The sequence below is a fragment of the Microcaecilia unicolor genome, chromosome 8, assembly GCF_901765095.1.
Source record: "Microcaecilia unicolor chromosome 8, aMicUni1.1, whole genome shotgun sequence".
Taxonomy (NCBI): domain Eukaryota; kingdom Metazoa; phylum Chordata; class Amphibia; order Gymnophiona; family Siphonopidae; genus Microcaecilia; species Microcaecilia unicolor.
In genome coordinates, this window is record NC_044038.1 from 61,561,330 (window position 1) to 61,583,577 (window position 22,248).

Here is a 22,248-nt window from a genome sequence, read left to right on the forward strand (position 1 = left end):
ACAAACACTGAGACAAGCCCAGGAATAACAAGAGAAAAGCTTTGGTTCTGGGGTTTGGAAATAAAAGCTGAATTTGGAGTGGTAAAACAGGAGATGAATGGTAATTATTTTGATTCCTTTGTGTTAGCAAGGGACATTTGTCAAGGGTGTTCACTATTACCCCTATTATTTGTGCTATGTATGAAATCCTTTGTGGTGAGGGTCTGACAACAGAATGATGCTAAAGACCTGACCACAGGAAATCAGGAATATAGAATTGTTACATGATGATGTTATCTCCATCATTCAGCCTATAGTCTCCCTCCATATGCTTATGAAATACATGGTGTGTCAGGCTTTAAAATTCATGCAAGTAAATCTTATATTTAGAGAGAATATTTAACCAATGTGACGTTTACTAACTACCTGACCACATTATTTGGATATAGGATAGTGGGATTACCTCAACAGTTGTTGTTGAATCTGCCGGGATCGGTTGGGACGGGGACACTTCATGGGACACACCTATTTCGTAAACTTACCTTGCTGGCAAAGAAATGTATCTTGCAGTATTGGACATCTGATATGGGACCTGAGTTTTGGCATTGGAGAAACATGGTGCATCAGTTGATGATGTGGGAAGCAAGAGAAGCTAAACGTGGACCAAAACGTAAACTTGCATTTTTTAAACTGTGGGGCAGATATATAGACTCTTTGACTCACAGGGGGAGAAGTTTGGTCTTTAACACACTGTAACTGCTGAAAATTGATTAGTTTGAAATCAGACATGAGCGGAGAATCAAGGGGGGGAGGGGGGATTGATTACTTGATATGAATCAATGGTTGCATTATTTTAATATAAGTTCAATAACCTTGTTTAATTTAGTTACAGATGTAGAACATATAGAGGGAGGGGAGGGAGGGGGAGATAAAAATGATAAAAAATTTGATGACTGTTAGTAACACACTGAATCATTTGTTTATTAGACCCAGAATGTATCTTTGCATATTCAGAATGTGGATTGTGATTTCTATTTGAATGTCATTAATAAAACGTTGAAACATAACCAATGTGACGTTGGGACAATTTTCTATTTAAATGGGCTAAGAAGAGACTGCAGTACCTTGGAGTAAAACTTCCAATAGATCTGTGCATCTATGAACTTAATTTTGAGCTATTACTTGAGAAATTATATTATGACCTCAACCAGTGGAAACGGGTTAATTTGTACTGGTTGGGCTGTAAATGAACTTATTACCCCAAATGTTATTTCTTTTCAAGCATTACCTGTACATATCCCCAGAAAGGTGATTGGTGTGCTGCAAAAGAAGAAGTTAAGTCTTACCTGATAACTTTCTTTTCATTAGTCCTTTACACTATTCCAAACTTGTGGAACAGTCAAGTCCATTGACCAGCAAGTGGAGATAGTGAACACATATATATGTTACGAAACACCTAGCTACCCACCTGGAGTTACCCCATGGCCATTTAGAGGGTATATCCCCAGTACAGCTCAAGTCCACCTGCACCTGCCGCTTGTGCTTTACACTAGCACCCTCCTCCCACCGACTAGGTTACAACCGCCTCTGGGCAAGTCTCCTGCTCTCAAATTATCCCCAGTGATTACTAGGTTGCTGGGGTCACACTCCCAGTGGTCCCACAGTTCCCAGAAAGCACTCACAGACCCAACACACAAACCACTAGGATTCTTTATCAGTCTAGACAGTAGAGACAACAAACAAAACTGTTTACTGTCTAAAAAACTGAACAATGGAACAAACTGCAATCAGCAAACAATAACAGGTAACTGAGTTCGATTCCCACTTCAGGCACAGGCAGCTGCTTGTGACTCTGGGCAAGTCACTTAACCCTCCATTGCCCCATGTAAGCCGCATTGAGCCTGCCATGAGTGGGAAAGCGCGGGGTACAAATGTAACAAAAATAAATAAAAATATGGATCAATTTTAACACTAACTAAACATTCACATATCATCTAAACAGTACCTGGGAAGATCAGGACATATAATTCACCAAGCCTCAGCAAAGAGAACTGTCTCTCTTTTCTCCTGGGCTAAGACTGAAGCAACAGCCAGCAACTGCTGGATAATTTCAAACTCCAGCCAATCAGAGCCCAGTCAACAAGTTTTAAAAGTATAAAAAGTATACTGCTCACAGTACTGTAGATTCACTTCTTCACTGAGTGAAACTGAACTAGGGCATTCACATTTCTATAACAGCTTTAACATAAAGCACGTACCACCTGCTGGCCAGACTAGAGAAATGCACTTCAAGGTTTAATAAAGGCAATTTACAACCAAGAGAGAGAGAGAGTGGCAATGAGGCATATTTTCAAAACACTTAGCCTTCCAAAGTTCCATAGAAACCTATGGAACTTTGGAAGGCTAAGTGCTTTGAAAATATGCCTCAATGTCACCAAAGTGCTCATGATTCAAAAACTATGGTTGACCAAGATTTTAGGGTTCTTTTAAAATCTTTGATGGAAGTAATATCCCTAATATCCCGTGGTAAGTTGTTCCATGAAGCAGGGGCAGTAAAATAAAAAGTGCAGTGTCCTGTTGATTCAAGGAGCACTTGTTTTGGGCCAGGAAGGACTAATCTATAATCATTTATTGATCGTAATACTCTTGCTGGAGTATATGGGATTGTAAGAGTGGCCAAATAATCCGGAACATCCATCTTAAATGCCTTGAACGTAAGTAGTAACTTGTTAGTGATTCTTTGCTCAATGCTTTTCTCTTAACAGAGGAGTAACGTGATCAGATTTTTTTTCCGTGATATAACAACTTTATTGCAATATTTTGAACTGATTGAATTTATCTGTGAACACAGTAAACCCGAGTAAATGATATTACAGTAATCAAGTTTGGTAATCAGCAAAGATAAAATAAGACTATGGAATATATCTCATTTAAAGAAGTGTCTAACTGCATGTAACTGTCTCAGTGTAAAAAAAAAAAAAAAAAAAATACCTCTTACATACCCGAGGTCTGTGAGACAAATGGCAGCTTAGAATCCAACCAAACCCCCAAGTATTTAAAGGAGTCAACTGGTATAACAATATTACAAAGAGGGAAATGGTGACTGGTGGCTTAGGAAGGTGACCGGTGATCCATGTCACTGTTTTTTCCTTGTTTAGTACTAAGTGATGTTCATACAGCTACTCCACCACAACATCTAAACAATCTTGAAGAGAACCTATTGTAGGAGAAAATGGATCTGTTGGGTAGATTAATAAATATCATCTGCATAAAAATGTGTAGATATTCCTCTTTCTTCAGTAAGAGCAACCAGTGGGCTTAAAAACAAATTCAACAAAAGGGGGAGAGGACTGAACCCTGGGGGACTCCACAATGTAGAATCTTATCAACAGAGGTAATGTGTGACGAGACCACTTGAAAGGTTCGATTTGATAAACATGAAGATAACCAAGAAAGGACCTTTCCAGATATCCCTAATGCAGAAAGATGAGAAAGCAGTAATATAGGTTGAACTCACTTTATGTTTACCTAAGTGCTGATGAATTTCACTTAAAACAGAAGCGATCACTGTCCCAGTACTATGTTATCCTGAATACAGACTGTCTAGGATGGAGGCAGTGGTGTGCTGGAGCAGGCTCTCACAGGCTCGCAAGAGCCAGTTGTTAAGTTTTTAAGAATTTTGGGAGCCGGTTGTTAAAGTAGGGCCTTCCATGGCTACTTTAACAACTGGCTCCCAAAATGTGGGCTTGGGTCCCCTGCTGAATTATCTTTTACTTTGCCAGCCAAGTAAATAGACTACTGCTGCTCTCAGCTCCTTGTTTCCAGCTCTGGGCAGCAGGCTGGGACTTCTCGAGCATGTGAGAGAAGTTCCAGCATACTGCTCAGAGCAAGACGTTGGGAGTGGTGGCAGTCCATTTATTGGCTGCCAGCAAAGGTATGCCTAGCGTGCCCGCACGAAGGGAGGGAGGAGAGAGAGGCAAGTGTTGCTCCCCCCCCCCCCCCGGCCACCCCTGGCCCTTCCAACTGCAGAGCTGGCTACGTCCGGAGAAAGAGCCTGTTGTTAAAAATTTACCAGCACACCCCTGGATGGAGGGCTAATGTTTTTGCAGCGAAGGATACAAGCTGTGTAAAAACATTTTTTTTTTTCAAAAATTTTTGATAAGAAACAGAGATTTGAAACTGGACGATAACTGGCCAATATTGCTGGGTCTAATGTTGCTTTCTTTAAAATTGGATGAACCACAGCCATTTTCCAACATTCAAGTAATGATCCAATAGTAAGACTGTGGTTTATAATTTTCAACAATGGAGAGAGCAAATCAATATTTGTTATCTTGAGCCAGGATGTAGGAAAAGGGTCAAGAGAACAATATGTCAGTTTAAGAGAGGAAAGAATTTTTTGGAGTGACGTAGTAGTTGTAATTGAAAAGTGGACCACATCAATGGTCGTTTTACTGAATTAGTTAATTCCTGTAATTTAAAAAAAAAAATTTTTGAAATTACTAGCAAGTTCATCAGAAGATGTCATAAGACCCTTGTGGTTTGGTCCCAAGCAGTGGACACAGAAGATATGGGGGTCAGTGTCCAAAATAACCATGATGCACCAAGCAGAACACTTAAATCTCTTCAGGGCCTTCTGGGACACAGTGGAAAACGACCCAAATCAAAGGGCTCAACAGGTAATGGGACTAAATTTAAACTACACCCTAAAACTGTCGATGCAAACTGGCTCGACCTGGGCCTAAGGCGGCCTTGGGGGACCCAAAATAATTTTTTTTAAGTCAGTAATGCACAAAACTCACTAGGGCACACAATAAAGAAGAGAAATTTTTTTTAAAAGATTTGAAGGAGCACAAAAACCCACAAGGGAAGAAACCGCAAAAAGAAAATGTTTGACGCGTTGAGAAGAGATCACAGACACGACCTCTCTGCTCTGCGGAAAATGAAAGACTGCTAGTCCCGCACATGTGCAGTGAGCGTTGCCAAAAACCTCTTGCTGGGCAGCATCAGCGCTGGGCTCCGTCACATGACATTGCCATATGTGAGAAACAATGTCCTGTTTGTCCTTGGAAAAATGTCATTTTACATACACTATTACTGGCAATGAGCAGAATCGTTTCCAGGGTCAGATTTGATATGGGATTGGATTTATGTACATAATTTTGGATTTTCACAAGTATGCATTAAAGTTTCTTGAAAACTTTGTATGTACTAATGTCAGGAGTAAACGTGTGCATACATGTTTGGTGGGGTCATTTTCAAAGGGAAAGAGAATGCACACTTCCTCTTTGAATTATATCTACACATTTTCATCCTCTATTTAGTATGCACAAATATGAGATATACGTATGTGTGTACCTTTGGAGATTCAAAAGCATACATTAAACTCATACCTCACCTAAAGGATGCCCCCCAGAAAATACTCTGCTCACCACAGGTAACAGTATGTGCAGAACAGAATTACCCACACGGGAAGAATTTCATATTCAGCATCTAGGACCCCAGATGCAGTGTTTTTTTTCTCAACATCCCTGGATTAGCATATAGAACCATTAAATTATCAGAAGGTTGGACATGTAGGTTCTCTGGTCTTCCTTGAGGTTCAATCAACTATGCAAGAAAACCTTTAATCTGATGTTGATAGTGTATCTCTTTATAGTCAGTTACATTCATATACGAGCAGGGGAAGGAAAGAGATAAAGGAAAACAGAGGGGCCCAGAAGAAATGCTTTTCATTTCACTTTTGTGCTGTTTCAGTTGGAGTTCAATGCCAGCTTTAGAGTATCACCAATGCGTTCTCCTAGCCAGCAGATGTTCACAGGTCAAAAGCCACTACCCAATCATTTCAACCATCAGTTTTCAGCACATGCCTATGTAGTTAGCATAGAAGAGAGAGAGAAGGTACCTACTGTGCTGCTGGCTCACAGCAGAGACACATCCTTGCATTCTGACCTCGGCTGTAGTTTCAACTGGCTCATGCTTCAGGCGCTCTGGGTCTCCTCTCTTGAAGTGCTGCATCCTCTGTAAGATGAGCTCTACTGTTTGAGGTCTGGCACCCAGCACTGGTGTGCTCCTTGCTACTGATGGCAATGAAGCTGATTCTTCAGAAGCAGGACATGCTGATACTGTCTGGGGACAGAAATCCTGAAAACCTACATACAGTGCAAATGCAACAAGAAAGCCACTTCAGTTTTATGTTTACACTAGCCGTTAAGCCCGTAAAAACGGGCAAGATTTCCAGCTACCCTCCTTGCCGCCGCCGCTCCCTCCCCCCTCCATGCCGGACCCCCTGCACTGACCTGACAGCGCCTCTCACCTCCGTGTGAAAGCGCTGCAGGCAGCAGCAGATCACTCTGCTGCTGCCTGCAGCGCTTCCACACGGCGGTGAGAGGCGCTGTCAGGTCAGTGCAGGGGGCCCGATACGGAGGAGGGCGGGAGCGGCGGCGAGGATGGGGGGGGAGGGTAGAGGGTGGAGGTTGGTGCGCGCGATGTTCGTTTCCAGGCGGCAGCATCTGACAGTGACTCTGACTCCGTTTCCTTTTCTGTTCCACCCTCTGACGTCATCACGTCTTGACGCGAGGGCGGGACAGAGAGGGAAGTCTGCACTGCGCATTTGCAGGTGAGTCGGTCACTTGCCGTTTATATGTTTGATAGCTGACTGGAACACATATTAACCTATTATAAGACAAATACGGCAGAGGCATGTTTTTTTGCCAAGGTGATGTACCATCATTTAATCCAAAACTGCATGTAACAAAATCAGCCTTAGGATTTTTTATTTTTATTTTTTTAAATATAAGAGGTAAAATCCTCCTCGTCTGACCAAGATTCAATTTCGTATCTTTATTGGGATCATTAACCCCCTGCATGTTCCCCACCATCTACTCCAATATTATACAGGTTATAATCTCAGTCAAATGGTCAAGAAAAGATTGCCTCAGCTCAAGACTCAGACCTTATATTGGTTCTAAAAGAAGGTCTGTTAGCTCTGACTGATAACATGCCATGCTACTTTACATGCCCACTCAAATCATGCCCTCCTACCACAGCTTTATAAAGAGAAGGAAAAGTCCAGTTTCAAAAAGAAAAGAGCAATGGCTGGGTAGCCGGCAGTCTAAAAACTAAATTCCACCATGCATTTCTGATAAAACACTATGGAAGCAAAGATGGAAATTTAAATAATTCAAAAAGAACCAAAATGCCTATCTTTTTTCTTATAAAAACACCAAATGTTTTAAAATCCCTCTCCTACTATAAATCAAACAGTTTTGAACATGTTCTCCCAATAAAGGATCTGCTTGCATTGCACAATGTGGGGTTATTTATACGGGAAATTCTCCCATACTGAAGTGTGGCATCAGCTTCCCAGTAACCATGGCAAACAAAACCCTCTCTCTTTGCTTTTAAACTAAAAGAGGCTTTTCAAGCATTTTAAAGAACATTTTAAAAGAAGAAAGGAGAAATTAGGTCTTACCTCCTATTTGCTTTACTTAGGTCCCTCTAGACCGGCACAGATGGGTTATGCACTCCTATCAGCAGATGGAGACTTAAGAACCACTGAGTTTCAGATATGGGTATAAGTGAGCTGTGTAGACCCCTGAACATCAGTCTAAGAACAGCCAAGCAGAAACCATGATGAGGAGAGAAGGGATCAGGGTTGTATATATCAGTGGCAGCAAATTATCACCCAGTAGCAAGAATCCTTTTTTTTTTACCAAGATGATTGTCTACTGACGTAAGTTTCAATTTTCTTGTTATTTGGACAGATTTTCTATCTTACATTGGTCACAGAACTGCACACAGTACAGAGACTCTTTTGTTTGCCTTAACTACATATGTTAAACAATATTTATGCACAGGTAATCAGGTTCAGTTTGAGCTCTACTGTTTGATGCAGTCGATCATGTATTCTTGCTGGAACTGCGTTAAAATGGTTCAGGGAATTCCTATCTAATTGGAGTTACTCTGTAAAACAAAATAAACAACTCTCTAGATATTGGTTTCTGGGTTGCAGGGTCTCTCGGGGATCCCCACTTTCTCAGATTTTCTTTAATTTTTTTATGTTATCTCTTGGTAACATACAGCTGGGGTTGGGTGAACTTTTATATGATATTTTGCTATTAGTGCAGAAGCAAAAAAGTAGGGAAAGTAGGCTCTTCTCAAACACTGGAGGAGGAGACGTGATAATTTTTTATTATTTTTGTTACATTTGTACCCCGCGCTTTCCCACTCATGGCAGGCTCAATGCGGCTTACATATTGTATACAGGTACTTATTTGTACCCGAGGCAATGGAGGGTTAAGTGACTTGCCCAGAGTCACAAGGAGCTGCCTGTGCCTGAAGTGGGAATCGATCTCAGTTCCCCAGGACCAAAATCCACCACCCTAACCACTAACCAAAATCTTTATTGCAAGAAAAACTGAATGATTCAACACAGCTGCCGTGTTTCGGCGCCCAAGCACCTTCCTCAGGAGTCTTATGATGTATGGCTGATTATGAAAAAGATATCTTTATTGCATCAATAAACACAAAGTATATCAAACTAATCTGAGAAGAGTCTACTTTCCCTACTTTTTTGCTTCTACATTCTTTTGACAAAGGGGACTAGTGCACCTCCACCTTTGGGTGATTTCCTTTGTTTGTGTTATTTTGCTATTACTACCAGTGCCACCACTATATCAAGATTTGATTACTTTTGTGAACAGCTGGGATGAATGCAATCCAAAACTGGGCTTTGATGAATAGACTAAAGTTGAACTCTCAAAAAAACAAAATTTTGTGGTTTAGGAATCAGGGTGCCAATATCTCCTCTTCGCTAACAATGTTTAATGACAAGGTTTTTGTGGTAGAACCTGAAGCTAGAGTATTAATGGTATTCCTTGATTGCTCTTTAACTTATGCTTCACACATTAATCAATTATGGAAAAAAAAACACCTTTGTTTAAAATGAGGCACTTATAAATTAGCTAGACTATTTTTTGACCAGCAAGCTTTTGTATTGTTGGTACAGATCCTAATTCTGCCATACTTAGACTATTGCAATGTTTCATTTTTTGGAATAATGAAAAAAACATCAGGGGAAACTGCAATTAATACAGAATACAGCAGCGAGATTGATTTTTAAATTGAAAGGATATACTAGTGTCTCCTCATGTCTTAGCAAATTGCATTGGCTTCTTATAGCTGAGAGAATCAAGTTTAATGTTATTTGCTTGGGGTTTGTTTTTCAAATTTTATATGGTTTTACATCGGAATTGTTGATAAATATTGCATCATTATTTATAGGCCGTTTTGTTTGATTACATGAACAGTTGGTTTTATGTCCGCCTTTTTACAAGAAAGTTCGGTTTCAGAAAATATTAAATTCTATATTCTCTGTCTCAGGAGTTTCTTTATGGAATTCACTACCCCTTTTTATTAGATTAGATAATAAGTATCTTAGTTTTAGGAAGAAGGTAAAAACCTATTTCCGAAGAGTGATGTGTGATCGTTTTTAATTGTGTGTTATGACTTATTTTATTAATTGCTGTTGTGATTATGTATAGTGTACACCACAGTGAACCCTGGAGATATTGGCAGTATATAAGATTTGTTTTGATTTGAAAAGAAAGAACAGTACTAGACCCAACCCCCCCCCCCCCCCCCCCAATGTAACTGAAATATGACACGGCCAACCAGGCCCAACACCATCTGTTGCTGCTGCCCAGTGCTGTAAAGGCTACCAGCACAAAAGGGTCACCAACCGAGCTCCCCCAAGCTTATAGATGCCAATTATGAATGTATCAAGATCTGGCCTTTCTTTTTCCTGGTATGCAAATGGGAGAAGACTCCTGCCTCAGAAAAAAGTCAGCCACCAACTCCTCGCCGGTATCCACACTTAAACCGGGATTCCGGCAGAGAAGCAGCAGTGGCTCTACTGGGGTTGGAAGTGGAGTGAAGTGTGTGTGAATGACATCCCAGATATTCTAATGCATGGGGAAGGACCTGGAGGACTTCCTGATGCCCTTTAAGAGGGAATCCACCGTAAGTGGAGCCTCCTGAAATTTCAAAAAAAAAAAACCCCAAGACCTGACAGATGAGCTCCTGGAGCTCCTCCCTACAAAATATACTGACCTCCAAGGAGTCCTCCCCCACTCCAGGTCCAAATCATCCTTCGACCCCCCCCCCCCCCCCCCCCATAATCCTGATCCGCCTCAGACAGCGGGGAGCCACATTCTAAAAATTCCTCTACACTCTCATCCACCCGCTGCTTTTTGGAGGGTGGCGGTGCAAGAGGGAAAGGGGAAGGGGTCCTCTGGGCCTGCACATGCTGATCCTGCAGCAAATGGCCTCCCTCTCTAAACAAGCAAAAGGCCCTATACATGGCCAACAGAAGTCTGGTGGAAATTCCACCCCAGATAGCTGAGGAACCATAGCAGACTACGGACCAGGCAGAGAAGAAAACATGGGCTCTAACTGCGGGGGCTGATCAGGAGCCAATGCCGCCTGCAAGATTTTCCGCCGAAATTAGAACCGCCACCACAAACACTTGCTCCCTTGCTTGGCCCTACACGGCCACAGCACAAGGAGGACCCAACGACTCAACTTCCAACCCCAGTGGAGCCACTGCCACTTCCCAGCCGGCACAGGAAGAACAGTGCCCCATCAAATCCACTGCATGGTGCAGACAGTGCATGCAGCGCTGGGAACTCATGGTGCCTGTAGAAGCCTCCTCTGAGCACCAGGCCAAACAGTCGCCAGACCCCTCGCATGGGAAAAAGCTGAAATGGCCCAAGGAAGAGCAGGTGTCTGACTCACAGCACTGCTCGCTCTAGCGATACTCTTTATTTTATTTAAGAGCAGAAAACAAGGCTCTCAAAGCAGGCTAAAAGGCCAATTGGCAGACCTCTCAGGTCTCAAGATTGTCTGTCCACCAGCAGGCAGAGGATAGCCGAGGCTCCAACAAGGGGAAAAGCGGGGCAGGGACTCGGCCACCAAAGTATGACACCCCCAGGGCACACAGATACCTCTGAAGGCCTCAACCCCAGTCCAGCAACAGAGAGAGAGAGAGGGTTTGGGGATTTTTTTTTTATCATTTTATTTCAGTGCTTGAAGATTTTTTTTTTTTTTTTATCTCCTCTAAAGCGCAAAAGGCACCCAACCAAGGAAAGGAACCAGGCACCTCCAGAGACCCACAAATAAAACCGGGACTGTACAGGCTTACCACTTATTTCACAGGGCTGCACAGCTCACTTATACTCCTATCTGAAACGCAGTGGTTCTCAGGCTCCATCTGTTGGTAGAAGTGCATAACCCATCTGTGCCGGTCTAAAGCAACACTATAGGAGGGACTTCTCTCAGAGCAATAACTATGGTACTCATCTACAGTGCTGTGGGAAAAGTGTTACTTCCTTCCATGCAAAAAATACAACTTTCATCAAAGCAAAGGCTTGCAGGGTCCACACTTTTGTGTATGAACACTAGACACAGAAAGGAGTAATGATGTGTGTGGTAGTATAAAGAACACACCTTTAATCTTAAAGAGTGAAGACAGCAAGAAAATGTGGGCTATGTTACCTGCCTGGTTCTTCTGATCATCATTCTGGAACACAGACCGAGCTGGATTTTTTACATTCTGGTCTCCATTTCCTCCTGCTTTTGCCTTCTCATCCTCTGCATGGGTCTGCTGTTCACTCCTCACTTGTCTCTCTACAGCAAATGTTGTTCCATCCAAGACAGGTTCTAGCATCTCCTTGGAGCAGCCTGCAAACTTGTTACACTGTTCCACTTTCTTCCTTACTTTGCCATCCTGCCTTTTGCTCTTTGTTACTGTTGTTTTGGTCTTTTTTAATCTGCCCTTTGCTGCCGAGGTTTTTTTCCCATTCTGAACTTCCCTACTACCCTCCTTCTCCTCACCCTCTGCCCTGCTCCTCTTTACCCTTCTGAGATGGTTGGAAAAAAGCTCAGTAAAATCATCATCTGAGTCTTCCATTGGCTTCCTGCCTTATTTATAGCATGCTAAGCAATGCTGTCACACTTCCATTCCTTTACTAACCCTCAGTCATATCAGGTCCCCGGGGTTCTTTTATCTTCCTATTGCTAACACACTGTTTTGCTATTCCAACATATATGCCCCCCTTGCCACTTCTCCCCCAGGATATATTTTTTTTTGTGAACTCTTTAAAAGTGAAGTGCTTATGGCATAAAATTTGTTCTAGGAGGCTCTTGAAGTGTTTCTGAATGAATCTAGAGAACAAGAGAGAAAATAAACAAATGAAATCCAATTTGAATCTATTTCATAGGAGCTGAACAAAAATAATCTTGACTTATTTAGGTTATTCATTTATTTTTTTTGTTTGCTTACAATAGCTTCGGGTTCTTTCCAATTTATGCATGTCATCACCACTATTCTTTTCCTTTTCTGAAGCACTTTTTAAGACCTGGGCCAGCCTAGCACTGCAACAGTACACATCTGTGATATAGTCAGCCATTTAGGACCCTAACAGGAAGGCCTTTCCTCTTAATTCCCGGTCAGTTGCATAAATCTCAGGTTTAAAGAAAGCCTATTCTAAATATTCATGAGATATTTGCATATACTTGGTCTAAAGGCAAGCTCATTGACCTTTTCTGCCTACGCTGAAAATCGGACCAATATGTGGAACTCAAACTGCCCTGGATGGTATCTGCCACCACCCCCACAAGAAAACTTTTCTTGTAGATGTAAAGACTGTGGAATGGAGACAGGGATCCTCAAATACCATAAAACTAAGATTATATTACAGCCACGTTTTACCACCATTTTAAATGCCTAATAAACATCAAGCCCCAGGGGGATTCTTCTGCCACTCTGCCAAATCAAATCATCTCTACTTTTCACTCGCTCTTCCTTACTAGATCAGAGAGGTAGCACAACTAATGTTCTTTTCCAAGGACTTTTCTTTTCCCCTTTAAAGCAGTACAACCACATCCTGAACCCATCTTCTCATGTTGTCCTCTGGGCCATACTCAAACCCCCACATTTTCAGACTGACCTTTCCCACCCTATACAGTTCTAAGCTCCTCCTATCCTTGGGTTCATATATTAATTATGTGCCTTTGGTATATTTCATCCATAGTATATTCTATCTTCTTTGTAAATTGCCAAATATACATAAAATTAAAAATCAATCTACAGTGGTAGATAATGACAGAAAAATATTACGAAACCTTCCAGGCATTCCTGTCTACACTACCAAGTGCTATAATACAGCTACCAGCCACAGATATGACCCCTATGGCTTGCAACTGGGCAAGACAGTACATAAAAACAGCCATACTGGGTCAGTCCAATGGTCCATCTGGCCCAGTACCCTGCTTCCAACAGGTCACAAATACCTGACAGAATCTCAGATAGTAGCAAGATTCATATTACTGATCCCAGGGACAAGCAGTGGCTTTCCGCAAGTCTATCTCAATAGCAGACTATGGACTTTTCCTCCAAGAACCTGTCCATACCTTTTTTAAACGCAGATACACTAACTGCTGATACCACATCCTCTGGCAAAGAGTTCCAAAACATAACTATTCATTGAGTGAAACAAATATTTCTTCCTATTTCTTTTAAAAGTTATACCATGTAACTTCCTTGAGTGCCACCTCTAGTCTTTGTACTTTTTGAAAAAAGCAAAAAAAAACTCTATTTACATTTACCCGTTCTACACCACTCAGTATTTTGTAGACCTCTATCATATCTCTCCTCAGCCATCTCTTTTCCAAGCTAAAGAGTCCTAACATCTTAAGCCTTTCCTCATATGAGAGGAGTTCCATTCCCTCAATCATTTGGTCGCCCTCCATTGAATCTTTCCTAATTCTGCTGTATCTTTGATACGATGACCAAAACTGTGCACAATACGCAAGGTGTGGCCGCACCATGGAGCGTTACAAAGGCATTATAATATTCTTTGTCTTATTTTCTAGTCTTTTCCTCAGCGTTTCCTAAACTGTATGCTGTGGCACCCTGGTGCGCCGCAGTACACTCACTGGCGTGCCACAGCAAATCCCAACTGCCTCTCCCACCCGAACCACTACTGAAGACAGCGGTGGCACAAAATCAAATACAAAAAAAAAAGCAAGCACAGGGCTGCAGCAGCATTCAAGCATGTGTTGTCACTTCTGCCAGTCCTCTGCCCCCGGAACCGGAAGTTGACGTCAGCAGGGCCAGAGGACCAGCAGAGCCGACAGCACATGCCTGAAGGTCGCTGCGGCCCTGCAACTTTTTTTTTTTCGCAGCCACTGGGGACTATACACCGTTTTGGGTTTGAAGAAGCCAACCAGATGATCAATATGGAATAATGATTCAGACAAATAATAACTGGGGATAATCAGGTTAATATCACATTTTCTTTGTTTACTTTTGTTTAATTGATCTCCTTGTCTTGTTTCACTCTCCCTATTTTGTGGTCTAAGGAACAGTACAGAATTACCTGATTGAAATAATACTTGTGTGTTATTTTCTCTGTATTTCTGGCAAGTTATTTTAGTGCTTGTAAAATTAAGTTGTTATAAATAAAATAACCAAAAAAAAAAAAAAAAGGAAGCACCAAAGGAAATAATAGCATTGCCATTACACGATGTCCTCGCAGATCAACATAAACTTGTTTGGTCTACTCCCTTCACATCTACGCCTACAAAAAAAAAAAAAGAGTCTAGATACAAAATACAAGGTCCAGGACACTTTTGGATTTGGTAAGTCGCAACTATCTCACTAATATGTTATGCACGTTCTTTTCGTAACACTAACTGTCTATCTTCTGATCTATTATCCACCAAGAACGATACATTGTAAGGTTGTTTAACTTTCTATTATGTCATGCATGATCTTTATGTAACACTAATTGTCTATTTTCTGTTCTATTATCCACCAAGAACGATACATTGTAAGCCACATTGAGCCTGCAAAAAGGTGGGAAAATGTGGGATACAAATACAATAAATAAAAATAAAAATCCATAGTAGTTCATTCAGCCATGCGTAACGCATAAGAGCTCACGGGACCATTCTAATTTTCCACCAACTAAGGAACTCTGGACTCAAGACTTTTAACCAATTTTACTAAATCCTCACTGAAAGTCAACCCTCCTTTGAAAGGTAATTTACTGAGATGCATTGTACTGAGCCAGAGATAACGTCGAGCAGCTAAGAGGAAAGCCATATATTTTGTCAATGCTCTGATCCAATCACATAATGCAGCTGCCAAATAGGTCGTGCCCAATCTAAAAAGGTAGAACTTGAATCATACCCCACCGATGACTATGGAGGCCAACTGAACTTTGGTATTGAATCCGAACAAAATCAGGGTTCAGGTTTCAGCTGGAACCAAAACTCTTCTCCCCACCAGGCCGCACGACCACCCATAGGCCATCCCTGAAGAAGCCCTGGTGGTCTAGTGGCCTCTTTGGGGGCAGGAACAAACACCATTTGTTCCTGTCCAGTGCTGCTGCTCAGTACAAAATGGATATCGAGACTGCTGCGGGAAGTCCTGGCAGCCATTTTGAGATGAGCAGTGACACCAGACAGAAACAAGTGAGGTTTGTTCCTGCCCCCGTTGAGGCCACTATACCAACAGGGCTTCTTCAGGAGGGTCTATGGGTGGTCAGGCGGGCTGGGGGGTTGAATAGTTATTTGGGGGGGGGGGAGTTTCGGTTTCAGCCAAAACCTGAACCTGTATTTCGAACCAGGTTCAATGCCAAAACTGAAACTCAGTTGACATCTACAGTTGTCAGGTGGGATGATGTAGGTTCTACCTGTTAAGATCAGGCATGACCTATTTGGCAAATGCTTTATAAATCAGAGGTTTGACAAAAAATATGGCTTTCCTCATATCTGCTCAGAGTTGTCTCTGGCTCAGAAATTGGTCTGCTGCGAGAAGTTTCTGCAGCCATGTCCACTGGAACCAGCCATGTGCAGGAGCAAGTGAGGACGCTCCTGTGTCTACTACCCACCGACGAGGCAGGCCCAGGAGGGAGCCGCTGCCAGGGGGTGTGCTCAGGAGGAGGTTTTTTTAGTTGGGTGTGGGGGAGGGAGAGTGGTCTGTTGGAGGAACAGGTATGTCCATAAAATAAACCTAGTAAATTGCAGAAATATAAATGCAATACCATATTTAAATCCTGCTCAAAACACAAATTGTACAGATAAAGTGGCTCTGTCTGAGATTTGTTCTTGTGAAGAGTCCAAAATAGCAGATATATCCAAAGCTGATTACTGATTTTAGGTGGTGGGTGGTGTTTTCAATCAGGTGGCCATGTTTTCTGTTGGAGGGGGTTTGTGGAGCCTGCTTTTAGTCAGGGTGGGGCCGTGCCACCCAGTTTTAGCCGCAGATTTGGTTGCAGTCAAACCCAAAATCCCTGGTTTTAGTTATCCTCTTAGGCTAGTAAACAGAAGACAGCTATAAGGTGCTATAAGGTGCAATTATGCCAGGTTCATGACCTCTAAAGTAATAAGCCACTAGCAGTGTTTAAATGCAGTTTAGGTAAAGGTTTAAACCCAGTCCATTATTATTAACAGACAAAACTTCTGAACAAGACCACTGCAGTTCTTCACATAAGAGACAGTTTCAACCTATTCTATTGGAGTTTTATATACCGCTAATATTCCCAAAGGATTCAAAGCAGTTTACATATTGAGAAAACAAACTCCAATAATAATGGACCAGTCTAAAACAGAACCAATTTCAAAACTGCTGTTCAAATAGATAAATATTTAGCAATTTACTAAAATGAAAAAAAGGAAGATTATTGCATGATCTAGCCCCTACAAAAAGAGGCTGCAAAAACAGATTTAAACCAGAAATTTTTCAAACAAGGATAACCCAACTTCAAAGTTCTCGAGAAACTCAAAGACCTCTCTACAGATGAAAAAGTCAATAACTCAGTTCTACCCTCAGAATTAATGGACCAAAAATTGACTTAAAAATCAAACAGAAAATCTTAAAATCAATGCACTTAGTTATATTAGCCAATGAAAGACTCGGTAAATAGGAGACACGTTATCAAAATGCCCGAGCACACTGATCAATCTAATAGCTGTATTTTGCATCAACTGCAGATGTTTTAACTGCTTTACTGAAATGCCAGAATAAGGTGAATTACAATAGTCCAACTGCGGTAGCAAGACGGTCTGAGCAACAGATCTAAAATCATCTTTCATTAATGAAGTCTTATCGCCCGGAGCTGTCAAAGCTTGAAGTAAAACCTTCTACCGAAAGTATTAATCTGTTTCTCAAAAGATAAAGTTGAATCCAAAATTACTCCTAACACTCTGGAATGATCCTCAATATTTAATACCTCCCCTGAAGGTAAAGTAATAATTTTACTTGAAAGTTTAACTGTATCTCCAAAGTACTTTCATCTTCTGTTTATGTAATTTCAAGAGATGACCTGTAGCCCAATTATTTATCAAAGAGATGTAATTTTTGATAGAATGTACTGTACTATGCCAGCTAGATAAAGCAGAACCCAAAAGAAATATATCGACTGCACAGGAAAGTACAGAAATCTCGTCACCCAGAAAATAACCACCCAAAAAACTCAAGTATACATTAAACAGAGAAAGAAGAGAAACCTGTGGGACCCTACAACCAGGATGCCAATCAGATCTTACATACCTTTCCTGAACACTATAAGTTCTATTTTTTAAAAACTGTTCAAACCATCTAAGTACACTTCCAGAGATGCCCAAGTCATTCAGCACCTTGACATGAGGATTTGTGGGTCTTCACTGGAATTCATTCAGCTCTTTGGCCTATCCATTGATTTCCTGGAATCTACCTGGTATCCCATGAATACTCTGCAGACCAACCCGGATGCTAACAGTGGGGTCATACACTAGGCTATTGGCTGTCTGACCCTTGTCTGTAGCTCTGAGAATAAATCCCAGTCCTGAACCAAGCAGGGTACAGATGCAGCGAGCACTGTCTTAAGGCCCCCATCCCTCATAGGAGTTGTGGGGGACCGGGCCCCTTTCCACACAGGAACTGGAAAGTATGAGTAGGTTGGGATTTTTCCCTCACAGTTGTAGAATGCACACAGGCTGGACCTTTCCTGTACAAGGAGGTGCAAAAATGTGCCCCTGGAACATTGATCCTAATCCTGTCTTCATACCTCACAGGAATCCAGAGTTTGGCATAGGATTGCTCCTCACCCCTTCCCTCTATGATTGGTGCAGTACTACACCCAAAAGCGCATCAGAACATAGAAGGGTTGGGATTGTATTAGTACAGCATTTATCACTGACAATTTGAGGGCTGCAAACAGGTTGGGTTTCAGGCTAACCCTAATGAATAAGCATTTTACTTTGTAACTATAACAAGGGTGAAATTATCTTGCAAATAGTCTCATATATATCAATAGTCAAAACATACAGGACTAATATCATTAATCACCTAATTTTTAAACATAATACACACAGCATCTCTCAAATGCCAATTATTTAAACATTTATTACGTCTTTCACAACAACATTCAAAAATGGGGGTTAACATTGACATCAGACAGTTTCACAAAACAAATTATCTTTCAGAGTATAGACCTCTTAACTCTGTCCACAAGAGAGGATCAACAACCAGGTGATCACTCAATCTGTTCATCCAATGTTCTGTTGAAACTCCAATCATAAATCTTCTTAGCCACAATATCGATCTTCAAACAATCCAGCTAACTACAGATCAGTATCCAGAAATTGAAGATGTAGAAAAACTGATGACATTGAAAAAATTGTTTTGAATTCCTCAAGAACAACGAATGGAGTGTTGTAAGTCCCTCAACAATTTTGTCAGTTATATGGCATAGAAGAAATCAAATCTTCATTCAATGAACCACCATATAAAGCGTATCCACTTGTACCACTTTCATTCAAAACATCAAAGCAGGTCTCTACACAGGCCGTGTTTCTTTTTTATTTCATCAGAAGACCTTACAAAAATAATACAAACATTAACTTTGTAACCTCACAATCATTTACTCACATAGTTTAAATACAATACTTATTTCAAACTACCTTAGCAGCTACATTATAGCACTGGGTACATCCTTGCCTTACGTAGCTTCCAACGTGATAACATCACAGTAGGCTTGAATGATTCCACTCTACATATGCCTTTATTTTATACTGACATCAGCATTGGTCAATCAACTTCTTTATTAAGACCATATGGTTGCACGGTTCCCCAATTAAAGATCAGCCGCTGTTCACGGCGAATCAGTTCTCTTTCAATATTACCCTCCCCTCCTTGTAAACTTATTAAGACCAGAAATCTTAGATCATCTATTGAATGTTTCAAATGCAACCAACTTAGTGTCATATTATTTTGGCAAGGTCTGTGATGCTAGTATTTACCCCTTTAATCCTCCATGCTGATTGGCCAAATTTAAGCATGGGGTCTGACGTAGCCGGCTTTATAGAACGGCCATTTTTTTGCTTTCACTTGTCTTCTGAACGACTATCAGTGCGGAGGTAATATGGCGTTTTTCGCCCTTCTTTGATTCTGTTAATAAGAGCAGATGATGATTTCCTTTTCCATCTCCTAGATTACACGCGGACCACTGAACCCTGAGGCAGGTCTATGAAACCGCGGCCATCGTTGGTCATGGTCGATGTGTAGGAAGAACCCGCATGATAAAACACCTGATGAAGTTAAGTAAAATCCTGTGTGAATTTTGTTTTATCAAGTGAAGTTATTGAACAGATAAGATCATTTAGATTCGCAGAGGTTTTCTGGCCGATGATGAACAAGTCCAGCCCCTGAAGCTTTGTTTGTATGCTGGGGGCTTCTCGAGGCCTTTCCTCTGTGTATAAACAGACATTTTGATGATCTCTCCCCACTTTCCAGATTTTTACCTGTATAAATAGGGAGATCACCTCCTGGTTAGTTAAATAGTATACTATGCCATACTTTGTATTATTTGAATATTTTTACTGCTGTAATTGCCTATTGCTCATGTTTGATTTATTCTTACTGTAAACCGCCTTGAGTAAATTCAAAAAGGCAATAAATCCTAATAAATAAAAATAAATGCTGTGCCACAGGTGTGTTTGTTGGCTTTTTAGATGATTCGGTTCTAATTAGCATTCTTCAGTAGCAGGAACAAAGCCGGTGTTACAGTTCTGCTCACAGTCAATGTGGTCATGCTAAAGGTTAAGATTTAGTATACCACCTTTCTGTGGTATAACCAAAGCAATTTACATTAAATCATATATGCAGGTACTTTCTCTGTCCCTAGTGAACTCACAATCTTAAGTTTTTGGACCTGGAGCAATGGAGGGTTTAGTGACTTGCCCAGAGCTGCAGTTGGAATCAAACCCAGTTCCCCAGGTTCTCAGCCCACTGAATTAACATTGGGCTACTCCTCCAGGACAAGGTTGAAAGTGTTCCAGTTCTAAACAGATAGGGGGAGCGGGATGCCACTTTTGCTAAAAATCCACATCATTTACTACCTGCCCAGTGAGCAATGCATAAATCTACCATAAATACTTGAATATAAACAGACATTTTTTGCCCCCCCCCCCCCCCCCAAAAAAAAAAAAAAAATTTACATCTCTGTTTACATTCAAGCCTTTCCTCCACCCATGTGGTGTCCAGCATTCCTCCCCTTCCCAGTGGTGTCCCTCCTCGCCCATTCCCATGAACCAAAAGTTTCCACTTCCCCCCCTCCCCTCAAATTAAAGACTGCCACTGGAAGTCACAGCAGCCATTTTGACTGTGGAGATGGTATGGGCAGGAGTGAGTGGGGATCGCTCCTGCCCCAGCTCACACTAGACCACCAGGGTACTATGGTAGGCCTGAGGACGGAGGAAAAGGGAACTCTTTTGGTTCACAGAAAAGGGTGGACAGCAGAGGAGTGGCACCATGGGGGAAGGAAGAAAGGGGAGCAATGCTGGAATATAAACCCTCAGTTTATATTCTAGTTTACATTTTTCCCCTAAAAAAAGGGGGGGGGAATGTTATCTTGGTTTACTAGCAAAAAATGCCCGTTTCAAAAGGGAAGGAAACGGGCGCTAGCAAGGCCATCCCCCACCCTCTCTCGCTGTTCCAGACTCTGCCGTCCTCCGTTTCCCCCCCCCCTTCCGCGACCCAGTCAACCCCCCCTCGCGGCGAAAACCATCCCCCGCCGTCGTCCAGTACCTGTGCTGACGGGGGACCCCAACCCCCGTCAGCCATAGTCCTGTGCTGGCCTTCGCGGCGTTGCTTCTTCAATGATTTTGTGTTCAAGTTCCTCTGCATGCGGTCCCAGGCACAATCGAACGTTGGAGGTTGGCGTTTCGAGTGTCAGTGATCCGCCCTCGTCGTCATTATGTAGTGATGCAAGGGCGGGGCAAACACTCATGGGCAAAGGGGATATCTTGATGCCTCAACTTCCGGTGGTGGCTTCATTTAGAACGTTGGGGTTGCGAATTATGTGCGAATGGAGCATGGCTAAGGGCGGGTCTATGACTGACAGTGAGTGGTGCAAGAGTGAGAGTGAGTGTTGCTGACAGCCTAGCCTACCAACACTGCAGGGCTTCAGTGTTTCCCTCCCACAGAGTGAGCTTCAGAATGTTCCAGGTGAGAATTATTTATATAGACATTCGGATGGGTTTATATTTGAGTATATATGGTAATTAACATGCAGAACCCAGGGTGCGCTCCATATGCTGGTTCCTGAGGATGATCACTCCCTCACCAGGTTCCAATTCAAAATGGCATGTGGCCAGAGGCATCAGAGTGGTATGGGAAACAAGGCATGTGGTGGCACCAGTCACTGCCTGCCACATAGCAAATAATGGAGAGATGGGAACAGCCAGCAGTGAAGGCCATGATTCTGTAAGGTGCCAGAAAAAACATTCACAAAGACAGAGGAATTTGTCTATTCTATGTGCAGCTGCAGCATATTCACCAAGGATAAATGCACTCATCAGACATTATACAACAGTTAGCATGGAACCCTAGGCAGTAACTAGATTATGCCTAACAGTGGAGTGCTGTATGGACCAGTACTAGGACTGGTGCTTTCTAACATATTGACAAATAATCTGGAATTGGGAGCAGTGAGTGATCAAAGTTTCCAAATGACACAGAATTATTCAAAGTTATTACACCAACAAGTAGATTCTGAGAAATTGTAGGAGGACCTTATTGTATTGGGAGACTGGGTATCCAAATGTCCGATTAAATCCAATGTAAACAAGTGCAAAAAAATACCCAAACTATAGATACACGATGTTAGATTTCCTAGCATGCAAAGGATCTACTCATCATTGTGGATATGTTAAAATTCT

General features: G+C 41.8%; 1 protein-coding gene across 6 annotated transcripts in view; it reads right to left on the bottom strand.

Moving 5' to 3' along the window:
• Positions 1-22,248, bottom strand: part of SLX4 (SLX4 structure-specific endonuclease subunit) — a 125,219-nt gene that overhangs the window by 97,619 nt on the left and 5,352 nt on the right. For 4 of the 6 annotated variants that reach the window (XM_030211227.1, XM_030211228.1, XM_030211225.1 and 1 more), the window contains exons 2-3: positions 11,536-12,204; positions 5,889-6,131 (exon numbers count right to left, since the gene is read on the bottom strand). In XM_030211227.1, coding sequence (XP_030067087.1) covers positions 5,889-6,131; positions 11,536-11,950 — 658 coding nt within the window. In that variant the 5' untranslated portion in view covers positions 11,951-12,204. Of the gene's footprint in view, positions 1-5,888; positions 6,132-11,535; positions 13,306-22,248 lie in introns of those variants that run through there. The other 2 variants (XM_030211230.1, XM_030211226.1) reach the window with 1 other exon arrangement.